Genomic DNA, 14,085 nt, shown 5'->3' on the forward strand with positions numbered 1-14,085 from the left:
ACAGGCAGCAAGGTTCAAAGATTTACAGCTGTTTGTATCTAACTGAGAAATTTCATCTATAGGAAATGTCAGGAAAGCAAAACGGGAGAAAAACTGAGAAAAAATGGGAGAAAAGTGTCCCTTTCTCAGACACTTGAGAACTCTTCTAAGATCTGTTAGAGAGGGAAAAGCACGTTTGAAGATGATGAACCATCTCTGCCCCTCTAGATGAGAGAGCAAAGACATCCTAGTCCTTGATATCAAACGAAAGAGTGAGTAAATTCCCTGTTGAGCATGCAGAAGAGCACCAAGCAGGATCTGCAGGATTTCATTTGCTCAGACAGTCAACACCTACAGCAGCTGAATACAGGCAACCAAGCACAGAAAATGGTTGTCTAAACACATAACACACTAAAATCAACATTTAATTGACAGCTCTGATTCTAGAAATTGCACTTTGAAAACAGAACAGAAGGAAAAAAAGTCTTTAAAAAGTACTTCAACAATGTAAACTTTATAAGAAAGGGACCACAGCAAGGTGATAATCAGACCACTCTGAACATACACATCTCCATGTTTTGTCTAACCAATCCCTCCTGAAACTTAAGTTCTAAGCAAGCAGAGACCCAAAGGCAGAACGTTCTTACCCCTAAGTGAAGTCCTCTGCACTAAAGCAGGGATACACACCAGAGGGACCCAGGGCCACATTCACACCTCAATTAGCCAAATCACCTGTCTTTGAGGAACCGCCTGCCCGCAATGAGCTCCTAACGATGCACACAGGCCACACCTTGCTGTGCAATGAAGGTATCCTGGGGTCTAAGCCTGACCTAATGATACGGAAGGACTGCTGAAGAGGAGAAAACCAGAACGAACACATGGCTCAACCATTACTACCACCTTCTGCAGGTCTTGAAGCAATTCCTCTGCCTCAAATGCAGCTGATGATGTAATTCTGAAAACTGACTAAGATACGTCTATCCGACAGGCAAAACCCAGTTAGAGAAAATCAAAGCATCTGAAAACACTGTTTCAGGGTTTATGTGGTTTGATTTCCTTGTTACAGATAGATTTAAATTTTTCTGAAATAACTTTTACACTTTAAAAAAGACAGTAAAGACAATAAGCTACAAGTTTAAGTGAAGTTTCTCTACATATTGGACAAAAGGGAACTAAATGGGGACTTGCATCCTAGAAACAATCCATATGTAAACCTATCCACAGTGATCTATTCAAAGATGATAGGAAAAAAACCAATTTTCACACTGGATTTTAGAGTCATAGAAGGGAATTCTGCTGTCACACCAAGTGAATATACTTCAGTGCCATTTCCAGCCCTGACAGATAGCACTGCAACCAAAGTTCACTATTATTATTATTATTATTATTATTATTATTATTATTATTATTATTATTATTATTATTATTATTACACAGAGCACCAAAGACACCTTAGTGCCAGTACACATCTCAATTCAATACTGGGTTTTACTCTTAAAATCACAAAATAAAAACACTGAAGTAAAAAGAGTTCTTACCTTGAGAAAGTTGCATCAAATGTATGTGCAAACTGCCTGGAATAACTGGCTCTGGAAGTTCTTGAAGAAAAAATCTAAGAAGGCTAATAGCTGAGGGTACATCTGCTTCTTTAACCAGGTCCACATCTTCTCCATTATCGTATCGTTGCCGGAGCCACTCCACTGTCTCAGCATTCCCATTGACTTGGAAAAGTCCTTCTTGTTCCAGACCCCCTGAGTCAGAAACAAAAATTGCAGAAACAAGCTTTTAACTCTGGTATGGACAAATATATCAGAAAAAATACTGATAATAAGCTATGCACAATTCCCATACTGACTGAAACATTTTCTAGACACAGTTTTGCACAACTTCCAGCAGTTTTCTTCCCAACACACACATTCTTGTGCCCAGTAACAATAAAATAACATGGGAAAAGTTAGCAGTACCTAAACCACAGCATTTCCTATGAGGTGCCCTGCAGAGCTGACTACATTACTGTTGGCTAGTAAACACATGTGATACACATAACAGGAAGCAAACAGGAGCAAAAAAGGAAGTAACCCAAAACAACCAAATCACATCCAGTTGAATTCTTAACTTCAGAAACAAGTACCCTTCAAACCCCTCAATCCATTCTGTAAGAATAACAGTGAAATACATTCTTTTAAATACAGCAAGGTGATACATACCATGTTCCTCAATATAGTCCACGACATGGCGGACTATGAATGGAACCTCATTGTCTGGTTGCCCTTCTTGCTGCAGCTCATCAAGTGGAATTCCAAATATTTTGTTAGCAAGAACAGAGTTGCAGTTACTCAAGGAAGGGGAGGAGCTCTTCCTCATATCTTTTTGCAGCCAAAAATCAAAGCTGTCTTTTCTGTCAATAGGAGAAATAAAACCAAAAGGCCCACTTCAATGCATGTTTATGAAAGCATTAATCTGTAACACAAAGTGTTTTAATTACCTAATGCAAATACTCTGTCTCTATCCATTCACTGCTTTAATGGACAGTTCTGTAATGACTCCAAACACAGCTAACTCAACAAACAACTACCACTGAGGTCTTCTGTCCAACCCTCAACAGAGGGCTGAGAAAAACATATAGCAGCAAGGAAAATGCAGAAAATTCTAGTTACCACATTTCTAATTAAGTTCTAAGGTATTTTGGTAGATTCCTCAGTACTTTTTCTGACAGTATTTAGTAGCCAGGCTTTCAGAACTCAATACAAAAGCCCCTCACAAGCCTCTTACAAAAGGAAATTAAACCAGTGGATCACACCAAACCAAAACCCTAAGTATCAATCATATGAAATTATTAAGTATTTTGTGATACTCAACTGCACTGTGATAATTTTAAAATATACTTGGCATTTTCTGGTCTACATAATAAAGATTTCACCACCTGTATAAAATTAAATTTTTTACTGAACAGAAAACCCCCAAAGCTAGTTTCTAGATGCTCAGTGATACCATTCTATAATGCAGAAGCTCGAGCTTCACTTGCAAGTCTTTGCTTGAAAAAGGATCTAGATAGATCACAAAGGGCAGTGTAAGTCAGTCAGGCTGTACTCCTGTCAAAACCAAAATATTTCTTCTAGGAAAGAAAAAACTGTCTTTTCAAAATAAATAATATAAAGAAAAGAAAACATACTTGTTTAAATGCAAGCAGTCACCTTGACAGAAGCTGGCACACAGAACATGAAGTATATGCTGTTATTCAAAGCACTGCACCAAACTAAAATTCTCTGTTTACCAAGAGGTAAATTCTAATAGATTAGACATCCTGAAATTCACGCTTGCTTTTCTTTTACCTTTCCCCCCAGCAGAACAAGTTAAGAAACTCACCTCAGAGTACTTAAACAGCCGAGTTTGAAAAACGCTTTCTGCGCCAGCTGCCCTCACTGACCAAGCATTCTTTTGTCATTTATGGTTGTTTAAGATTATGGCAAAAGATCAGCCTGTAGTTCCTCATTGAAGAATAGCAGAACTCGATCAGTACTTCAGCAGTTAATCTGAAAATAAGGAAAATATTATTAGATCATAAAGTTTTCAACAGTTTTAAACTCAGTCAGGAATCCAAACATCACGTTAGAGGAATTCTTGTCAAATCATCAGTTTCTTGTTCTGAACAAGAAAGCATAAAAACCACATTAACCCAGCTTATGAGAGAGCCCCTAAAACAGCAAATCCCTCTTTTCACTTATGAGTTAACCAAATCTGAAGTGAAAGTTAGCATGGGACATCTAAGTCTTAACAATTATGAGATAATTTGCAGACTCATTCAATCCTCTTCCAAAGAATCAAGGAGGGCTAAGTAGGTTACACAGAGTTTTAAAGTACCTACCATGCTAAAATATTTAATGGCTATGAAATTTTTAGAAGGATCTCAGGCACTGGTCTAATACAACATCTTTAAACAGCAAGAGCAAAACCAAAATCCTAACTAAGGAACCTTTGCAGTCAACCAGTTTTTGATGGTAGTGATCATCTTTTCTAGGAAGTTGAGACTACGTGTCCTAACTGCCGGTTCAAAGTCCAAGTGATCATCAGGTCTGGATACAGGAAGCAACTTCCCTTATGTCAGATTCCAGAGAACCACCCACATTTTTGCCACCTTTTATTTAGAATCCAGATTAGCTGGACATTCTTCATATTCTCAGCTCTCAAAATAGCTACAAACCACAGTAAATCGCCTTTATGATTTTCTGTGGTATTAAAAATTTAAATTGCAGCTTCACGGTACAGTGGAGCCAATGCAATGCCCAGAATCAGTCAAAGGGTCGCCTCAGCCCCTTGATCTCCCCCACCACCTGCTCTAAATAAACTCAAGCAACTGTGATTGGGCAAAACAAGCTGGTGACATGCACATAACCACAATACTCACCACCAAAAATAGACAATAGAGGCTTTCCACAGCTTCAAAAAATTCACTGAAGCCTTTTGTTTCATAACTGGAGACTGATATGACAGCCTGCAGACAAGTACCTTCCCTCCCTTTGTTCTCCCACACCAGCTCCTGCTTCTGTTCCGCATCAGGACAAATAAACTTTATCTTCACTTGCAAATTCCTGACAACCAAGCCCTCTGCTTTCAGTACCAAAATGCCAGAGCATTCATTAGCCTATCACAACAGGAGCCCAGAGTACTCTCAGTAATTTGAATAAAGCAGTTTTCCTGCTCCCAACCCTCCCCAAACTGCACCCACGTGCTAAGGGAGTTGGTCATAAGCTCTATGTAAGACTGCTTCCACTCCTCAGCATTTTCTTGCATTGAGGCCTAGAGGAAAAAATAGGCTTAGAAGTGTTTAAATTGTCTATTGCCTTGTATTACACACAGGTTGTAAATCTGTTAAGTCTCACACAAGTGAATCCTGGTGGGAGATCAGGACTCCAGGTGAGCTGACAACAGAAAATGAAGGGTTATATTCTAGTCAACGGGTTTTACTTTTTTTGTTTTTTTCACCCTATCATATTCAAATCTGTTATTGCAAATTCTTGGTTACTAAAAGATCCTACCAGATTCCAACAATGAAGCAGTTCCAATTACTGATCCCCCTATAATTTATGGAGGCCTTGTACAGCCATTTTTCTTGTTGTTCTGGTATCTTAAGTGAAAGTCAACATCATCTTTGCGTGTAAGGAGATTTCAATCAATCCAAACATATCAAGCAAATTTTAAAATATGAAGTTGTACACAGTCTATTTTCTCAAGCTCTACCAAAGTCAGCTTGTCCACAATGAACCAGAAAACCTCACACTGGCCAGCTGTGGGGTTAAGGGCAGCTGGGAGAAAACCTTTGATGGATCTGCCACAATGCTTCAGGCTGACTTACTAAAACCAACAAAGAAACCTTCAAAACAAACATCACCTAATAAAAAGGCCAAATTAGAAGTAACCACTTCTTTATAATTCCGCACCAAATGAACAATGTTGCAGGCCAGCGTTCTCAGCAGAGACAACTCTGCGCTCAGTTCACTGACATGAAAGCTCGGGCACTTTTGCCAGGTGCAGCAGATGAACAGGCTGCCTGAATATTAATTTCATTCAAGAGGAATGAAAAAAGAAAAAGAATACAGACTTCTATTTTAACTGGCTTGGCAAGGTAAGAATGAAGTTGAAACAGCCTGGCTGTTTCAGCCTGCTCATTGTCAGGGCAAAACCGGATTTACAACCCAGGTTTATACTTTGAAGAAAGCTTTATATGGCTTATTATCACCTAGAAAAATTAGTGAAAGGCTCATTTTCACCCTCTCAGACACACACACACTTTTACACACATTTCAATACATCAATATACACAACCATCTATTTTCATAGCACTTCAGTCTTTTCCCTTTTAGTTCAGGCTTTGATTATCTTCACAGGCTGTGATACAACGAATCTGACATTTACCAAATCTAGAAAGAGCTAGAAACTCTGAAAGTTAGTCAACTTTCAGCAAGTTTTACTTCCTGCTATTTCCAACATTGTAAAAAACTGTTAATAATTAAACATTTTATCTCCACTTTTTATATGGATCAGAAGCTTTCCCACTTGCCCTCCCGTGACTCAGGAAGTGCAGCACGTCACTGCAGACACACATGAGAACTAGGACAGGACATGTAACCTTCAGGATTATTTCCAGAGTCTTTCACAAATTCTAAGCAATGCTGTGGAGTTTTTTTAATTTCTTTTTTTTTGCCCCAACCGAACAACGGAGGAAACAGGAACTAACCCACTCAGTCAACTATTTCTTCTTTTGCCCATATTATCCTGATCCTTTGGAGCACATGCTTCTCACTCACAATTTCTTAACCTAAATGCTTCACAAGTTCTATCAAGAAAAGACAAAAAAAGGCAACTAAATAAAACCCACACAAAAGAAAACTCCCTAGCTTGAGTTTAATTATAAACATTCTGGTTGCATTTTTTTCAATCTACTTCCCCTCCTTGCTGCTACAAACATTTAAAAACATCCTTAAGCTACAATCATGCTGTACAAAACATAAACGCAGGAAAGTAAAAATACACCTTGTTATATATAAAATGAGCCTTGTTATAACCACACACTACACCACAATTTTACAAGAGACTGGAAAAAACTTGCTATGTCCTTTGCAACATGTTGAGCCCAAGCATCTCAAATGAGGGTAAAACACAGAATTTTGTTTTGTATTGTGGATTTCAGTGCTCTCTGGCGTTATTTAAAAATTTGGTTTGCTTTTTTTTATTAAGGCAAGTTCTTCATAGAGTCTGCTGGGAAAACAGCACCATGAGCTTCATTTTGCCATCATAATAGCATTCACTTATCTTGGCAACTCGAGAAGCATTTACACCCACACATGAAATGCCACTAAAAACCCCACAGAATGCACGGCTAACTGTTAATATTTGAGGAATACACATGAAAATTTAGATTTCCACTTAGTTCAGCTTTTACATTAATGACTGAAGTACAAAAAATATATGGGCATCATTTTAAATTAAAGTCCTCAGGGTTCCTCCACCTTTCCTTAAAACAAAGGAATGAAGCAACAAGCAAAAATAAACAAAGAAAGGCTGCAAACTGAAACTGTGCCATAGGAATGAAAACATTAATTCTGAGCGTACAATGTCTGCCACAAGTCTCAACTATTTAAGCAATTCTTTTATTTGCTCGTTTTATGTAGCAAGAAATTCATATTGTCTCTGAAACAAACCCAAAGCTAACACTGACTGCTGTTTTGCTCTGTTTTTAATATATTATTTCACGGCATTAGCAAACATCACCCCTGAATATTTTTTTAAATACATAAAAGTAAAAACTAACTAAGATTTTTAGATAGGGAAAAAAGCAACAAAATGGCCTGTCCCAGCTTCTCAGTAAACACGCCTCAATTTTTTTGGCTTTTTCAGCCTGCAGTGCTGTGACCCTGTGAACTATCACACGCCTGCAAACCAGCTCCTAACAGATCACATACACATCCTCCAGTACAAAGAGATCAATGCTCCTTGTCTGCAACAATTATTTACAAACAAAATTCCACAAAAACATCAGAGTCTCCAAGTTTTGATTTCTTGCTCTGTATTTGATGAAGAAAAATAATGTATTATGTTTACTTATATGACTTACAGCTAGACAAAACCTGTGATGTCCCCTTGGATGCCTAAGGCAAGCATACTGTCAAATCCAAATAAATAATTGATGTTTCTGCAAAGCTCGAAATTATCAAATTTTAAACAGATTTTCTAAGAAGAATTTCTAAATGATGGCCAAAACCTAAGAGCCAGATTCCAAGCTGGAGTCACAGGAACTCTCCTCATGACATCACGCAGAGGCAGCTGCCAGGAGGGCAGGAGCAAGAAGCCTTCCCTGGGAAACTCCCGAGTCCCAGCTCACTGCAGAGCACACAGAGCCACTCGGCAGCTGCTCGACTACACTGATTTCTGCCTCCAAAAAACAGCAGCCAGCACTCTTGATCTTACTCTTTTGTCGAGTTAAAAGGAAACTGATTTTTTGTAATGTTATGTCAGAGCTGTAACAATTAACACTGACTGATTTTCGTGCCATTTGTATACTCAAATTACTGTGAGCATTCCCGATGGATGAGCTGCTTTTGGGCAAAAGAGCTTTTCCTCATCTGATTTTCAGCTTTTGTTCAGCTAACAAGTAAAAACAGAGTATTTTGCTTGTTTGAAATAATCCAGACAAAACTGAAAAGATGGTAAGGCTGGGGAGGGGACACGGCTTGGAGTAAATTTATACAAAAGACAAACTGAAATTAATCCCACAAACAGAACTCTACCACAAACCCAGGACACAGAAAAGGACAAATTTGCCTCAAGAGTACAGTAAAAGACATGCAGAGATGTGCCAGTGCTTGAACAGACACAGAACATCCTCCATGTAAAAAGAATAATCACATATAGGTACTCATTAATACATTTGAGTAGTCAAAAACAATTAATTGTTTAAAATAAAAGTTTTAAAACCAGCAAGACTAGCTTGAAATAGACTCTTAAAGCAAGATTTCCTCTTCCTGGCTCAGTGAAATCAGCTATCAAGGGGTATTTTAATCACAAGCCTAGACTGGCAAATTTGGCACAGTTATTATTTTAAATTTAATAAGCTGGTCTTCTTGAGAACACAATCCCCATCCCCATTAAGGCATAACTGAAATTAGGTATAACTACAAAATTTAACCTGCAGTGTTGAAGGAATCCATGTTAGAATAAATCTCTTCTCAGGCAGATGTGGCTTTCCTGCTCCCTTTGTTTCTCACTATGGTTCCCAACTCTTCACTGCCCTGTTTGCTTTCTGGTTAAGTGGGAATCAGAAGGAAACCAGCCCACTGCAGTTTTGCACACAACCAAAAAGGAGTCAGCAGAAGCATGAACACCAGCTCTTCAACTAATGAACTGTTTGCCTGCGTATGCCTTCCCATGTGCATTCACACACACATTAAACCTCAGTGCTTTAAGCAGAAATTCTCCATCGTTCGCCACCAGCACTTCTGAGATAGTCTCAAAAACCACTCAACTGACAAAATACTGGTTATACTGACACAGCAAGCAGAAGCACAAAAAAATACAACAGAAGATTTAGTGGAATGCAATTCTAATGCAATTTTTGTTCCCTGGGAATGTGGCAGCAAGCCTTCTAATTTACAAATTAGAACAATTTAAATTAAGCCTTTATGTCGTTTCCATGCAAGAAAGAAACAAATCACCTCATGAAAACTCCTCTGGAAGAGATATAACTAAAACTAATAGAATTTTGGATTTTGTGGGGGGGAGTTTAATTTATTTACAAGCCAAGAAACCATCATACAATCAGTATTATTATTAATAATAAATTAGTATTTATTTTCCAGTCATTAAAGTTTAGTCTACAATTTCAGTTGACAGAACCTGATCACATGCTGAAAAAGCCCACCATTCATGGACCTTCACAAGAGACAGATCCCATCTATCAGAAAAACCTCAAATACAGTGACTGGTTTAAGCAACATTCCAAAAAAATTCTACACTTTAAAAGAATAAGCTGAGAGATCATCAAAATGTTAGCTGGTTTTGATAAGCAAAAATAATGTTTTATATTCACTTACTAGATAAAATCCAAAGGCTTTTTAACAGCATTACAGCAACTTCTAATCCTCCAACTACATTGTAGCAAGAAAATAAAACCATCAGCGATACCAGAAAAAGTAGATGTTTGCTCAGTGCCTCACACCCACCACCACACACTGCCAGATTTGCTCTCATCTGCTGCTGCCAATGCACATGTGCAGAATTCTAAAGAAACTTCCTGCTCACACAGATCCCATCACACTCTTAACAACAGTAGTTAATAAATAAAAAGGCTTTTGTATCTTGTGTAACAGCTAATTATATTCATCCTACTCGCCACCCCCCAATGCAAGCTCTACTCCACAACCACACAAAACTCATTGCCCCTGCATCAGATAATGCAGAACCTTGGTGCAATGGTGTTATAAAAGTACAGGAAAGTAACAGACAGGAAGAAATTATCAGCAAAACTATGCAACTTGCCAGCCTCACGTTATAAAACCAAAGCAGTTTAACAATTGTCACTGCTGTTAAAAGAGACTTTGGAACAGAAGCCAAGCTATCTCAGAGACACCAAAAAAGCAAACTATAAATATATAATGCACTTAATTCATTATACATAAGTTATCCTATTACATACATTTATCATCAGTTTGTTCCTCCCCTCCCGAACAGGTCAGCAGAAATACACACTGGAACTCAGCAGATCACAAAATGGTTCACAGCCCCTTGCTATCGAAACACTGCCTCTGGCAGAACCTGGAGCACGTGCCTCCAAAATAAAGGACAGGCTCAGCACTCCCACTGCAGGAGAAAGACATTTCAACGAGGAGTTCACTGCTGCAGCAAGGATTCTCTGAATTTCAAGAGATGGGAAAAGAAAAAAAAAAAAAAAAAAGACCAAAAAAAAAAAAAAAAAAAAAAGAAAGGTCTGGTACTGAGGTCTCCTGTCAAAACTTGATTATGACTAAATGTGAAGAAATCACCAGAAATCATAAGGTTAAGAGTTAGATTGCAGACTAAAATTAACTAACCTGATTATATTTCTAGAGTGCCAAGACAACAAAAGACTTCATTAAATGTAAAGTTCAGCAGAAAGGAAGAAAACCTTTCAAACATACACACTTAGAAAAGGGTATAAAGGAAGAAAGAACCACATTGATAAGATTCCAGCTCTCACCTTTTCAGTTTTGTCCATGTATTATTATCCTACACAGCTGAGCAGAAATTTGAATTCTAACACACTGCAGGGAACAGTGAACAGAAGAGACACATGAGGAGAGCTGCCAGCGGCACTGGAACCTGGACAATCAGTGCAGGGTTCCCACCAGACACAGGGCTTAGATCCAGCAGATGCCCCACCCAAATGTCCTTAGAAATGTCCAAACAGTGAAGAAAATAAAAACCATTTAAACCTCTCTGTAGGAAAAAGCCTCTGCAACCACAGTCTTTGTTACAAACTGTTTGAACACAAACATAAAGCCCTATCTGTATTTTAAGCTCATGTGGCATATTTTTTCTTTTATTTAAGACAAATATACAGGATTTCACACATTCACAGGGGAAAGACCACCAGAGTAGAACTGTTATTATCACAATAGAAGTATTTTCACTAATCAGAATATGGGCCTGCAAAATATTACCCATTTCTTGTAGTGAATGACTCCACCCATATGTTGCAAACATAACAGGTTTTGACCTTCTAAATTATGTTTTTAAGACTTCAAAACAAACCAGCTCTAGAGAAAAAAAAATCCCGGTGGAAGATGCAGTAACAAATACATTGTTTTTTAGGGTGCAAAAATCCACAGAATTCACTTGAACTGACTGAACTTCCACAAATCTCAACAGCTGGCTATCAACCCAGTACAGACTGTGAAGATAAATCTGAATTTACCAAGCCTTGAGACAGCTTGTCATTTTCAAACAAAATTTTTGCAGGTAAAATCTCTCACCTTAAAGAAAATAATTCAGTCATCAAGACTGAATTGCTCAATTATACATAATAACTTTCCAGGGAGCAATGTAAAATTCTTGTATTCTCTGCCTGAATCCAATTTTGACAAGAGCCATAGAGCCCCTCTGCTGAAAAACTGATAGAGCCATCACTTTACAAACTGCTCGACAAGAAACAATCTCCCTCTTCTGTAGCCCTTCACAGAAGATTTAATATTCCTTCACTTCTGTATCTCCTCCTCGGATGTTTTGAGTAAAATGTTATTTTTCAGTTCTTAAATAACAGTCCTCACAGCTGAAATGATCAATAAATATACAACTAAGCCTGCAATGCAAGGAAAAAAGTTGACAAAGTTTGCCATCCTTCATCCTTACAGATGCAAAGGATGAATTGCCCTGCACGTAGATGATCCACTCCCACCCAAATGGCCACGAGATTTTTGGTGCTAACATGGCAGTAAGGTTAACCTGGTGCTGTGCACGGAATTAAAGGACAACTTGAAGCATTCTCTTACCGACATCACTTCCTCCTCCATGTAGCTACAGCTTCTCTTGTGGGGGATGGGAAAAAAAGAGAATCACCGCACCAAAAAATAAAAAATCCAAACTAAAAAAAAAAGCACCTCAGACTTGGCGGGTTTTTCTCACTTTGCAACGAGCCCTGGAAAGGGGCACCACTGCTCAGCTGTAGCATTTGACCAGAAATCAAAAGGCTGAGTATTAGAAAAGGAAAAAACCCCAGCCCAAAAAGCCTTCCCACGCAGCAAGCAGGGACTCAAAACTTTGAGATGCCTGCTCCAAACGCACCGAACATTTCCACAGCCTCACCTGCTTCTGCAAACATGCCATTATATCCATTAGAAAGCAAAGCTTCACTGCTGCACAGGCTCTCGGGGTATGAGCCACACAGGACAAATGTTAAATTAAGTCTTTTAATGAGTGCGAGAAGATCCTCCAGCGTTCCAAGCAACACAAAAACGAAGTGCCCAAACTAACACAGCGCAGATAAAAACTATCATTTGCCAAACTCAGACGTTTTGACATGTTGTTCATCTCAAAATGTGCAAGCATTAAAAGCTACCAGGAGGTTCTCTGAGTCAGCTTCCTTAAATGTAACCATGGGACACTCTACTTGATTGATTTTTCTAAAACAATACTGTAAATTTCCAGTTTGATGCTTTCAAAACATTGAGGGATTTAATTCCTTATTGTTACATAGTCAAGACAAGGAAAGAATCCCTATGGAGCCAAAAAATGTATAAAATACAGACAAAGAAGATTAAAAGAGATCCTAAACATCTTCAAGTCTATGCAACAAAGAACACATAAAGCAATTTAGTAGTTACGAGCAGTAAAAAAAAAGAAAGAAAACAAACGAAAATAGCTAAACTGCTTATAATATAGGCCAACAAATCAGCTTTCTATTCTTTTTATACTGCACATTAAACTGCATGGAAGACAGGAAAACTTCAAGCCTAAACGCTAATCCAGTTTAACAATTTGTTCTAAATTCACAAACTAACAATTCCATCCCTGAGGACATTCAGGAACACATGCCAAACAAAAAAATAAACAACTGTGTAGTTTTTTATATATTCACTTTCTTCTTTTTTTTAACAGGCAAGAGTTATTGCGTGGTATTTACTTTCTTCATCTGTTACCTCTTTTCCCCATCTTGAGCCTGGCAGCAGTAAGAAATTTTAACAAAATTTCTTAAAATGCAGCCAGACCAAGGAACTTGAGAATAAGAAAGCTGTGCATTAAAAGCTGGCGTTGCAGTATGTGATGGCAGGTTTTTTGATGTTGGGTTTTGTTGGTCTTTTCCAGAACTTGAAGGAACACCCCAACACTGGGCCATCTCATGTTAGAGCAACTTTTTGACAGCAAGAAACATTTCCACTGAAATATTCAAATCCCCAAGGAGCTTCCATGAACAATGGAAACCCACATCAGCAAACCCCTCGGAAGATACGCTTGGTCACAGCCTGGCGCGTTCAGTCCATGACCCAGCGATCTTAACGCCAGCGCTGCCTTCGTGACCACAGGCGATTTAGTGACTGCCCTTCTTCTAACCTCTGGGACCAACCGGGCTGTCAGGGAGCTGCGAGGCCGGTGCTGCCAGCGCGCCAGGCCCCTGGCAGGGGCAGCCGGCTGCTCCGAGCGAGGAGGGCGCAGCCTGGGCACACAACTCCTGCAGGAGCCGGGCTGTCAGCGCGCTCCCACCGACAGCAGCCTGGGAGACGCTGCCGCCTCTTGACAGCTCCCGGCGAGCGGCTCCCAGCCCGGCAGGAGGAAGTTCCCGCGCCCCGCTCGGGCCGGTGCCAGAAGGTTCCTGAAGCCTGACGTGACACCGAGCGGCCCGAGCGGGGACCCCCCGCGCATGCGCCCCGCGCCCCTCACCGTTGCCGGGTGACTCGCCCTCCCCGCCGTCCTCAGCACCACCAGCAGGTTCCTCCGCCTCTTCCTACCCCGGGGGCCGGCGCGGGCCTCTCCTCGCCGCTCCGCTCTCCTCGCAGCTCTCCTCCGCCGGCCGCTGCCCGCGCCGTGTGCCGCGGCCGCCGCGCTGCCGGAGCCGACGCCGTCCGTGCCCTCACAGCCGCT

At 39.8% G+C, this 14,085-nt stretch overlaps 1 protein-coding gene across 6 annotated transcripts in view; it reads right to left on the reverse strand.

Moving 5' to 3' along the window:
• FAM13B (family with sequence similarity 13 member B) overlaps window positions 1-14,085 on the reverse strand; it is a 44,861-nt gene extending 30,776 nt beyond the window's left edge. For 3 of the 6 annotated variants that reach the window (XM_038149955.1, XM_038149956.1, XM_038149951.1), the window contains exons 1-4: window positions 13,885-14,023; window positions 3,346-3,512; window positions 2,187-2,377; window positions 1,518-1,730 (exon numbers count right to left, since the gene is read on the reverse strand). In XM_038149955.1, the coding sequence (XP_038005883.1) occupies window positions 1,518-1,730; window positions 2,187-2,343 (370 nt within the window). In that variant the 5' untranslated portion in view covers window positions 2,344-2,377; window positions 3,346-3,512; window positions 13,885-14,023. Of the gene's footprint in view, window positions 1-1,517; window positions 1,731-2,186; window positions 2,378-3,345; window positions 3,513-9,566; window positions 10,070-10,168; window positions 10,346-13,884 lie in introns of those variants that run through there. The other 3 variants (XM_038149952.1, XM_038149953.1, XM_038149954.1) reach the window with 3 other exon arrangements.

The sequence above is a fragment of the Motacilla alba genome, chromosome 13 (assembly GCF_015832195.1).
Source record: "Motacilla alba alba isolate MOTALB_02 chromosome 13, Motacilla_alba_V1.0_pri, whole genome shotgun sequence".
NCBI classification, from domain to species: Eukaryota; Metazoa; Chordata; class Aves; order Passeriformes; family Motacillidae; genus Motacilla; species Motacilla alba.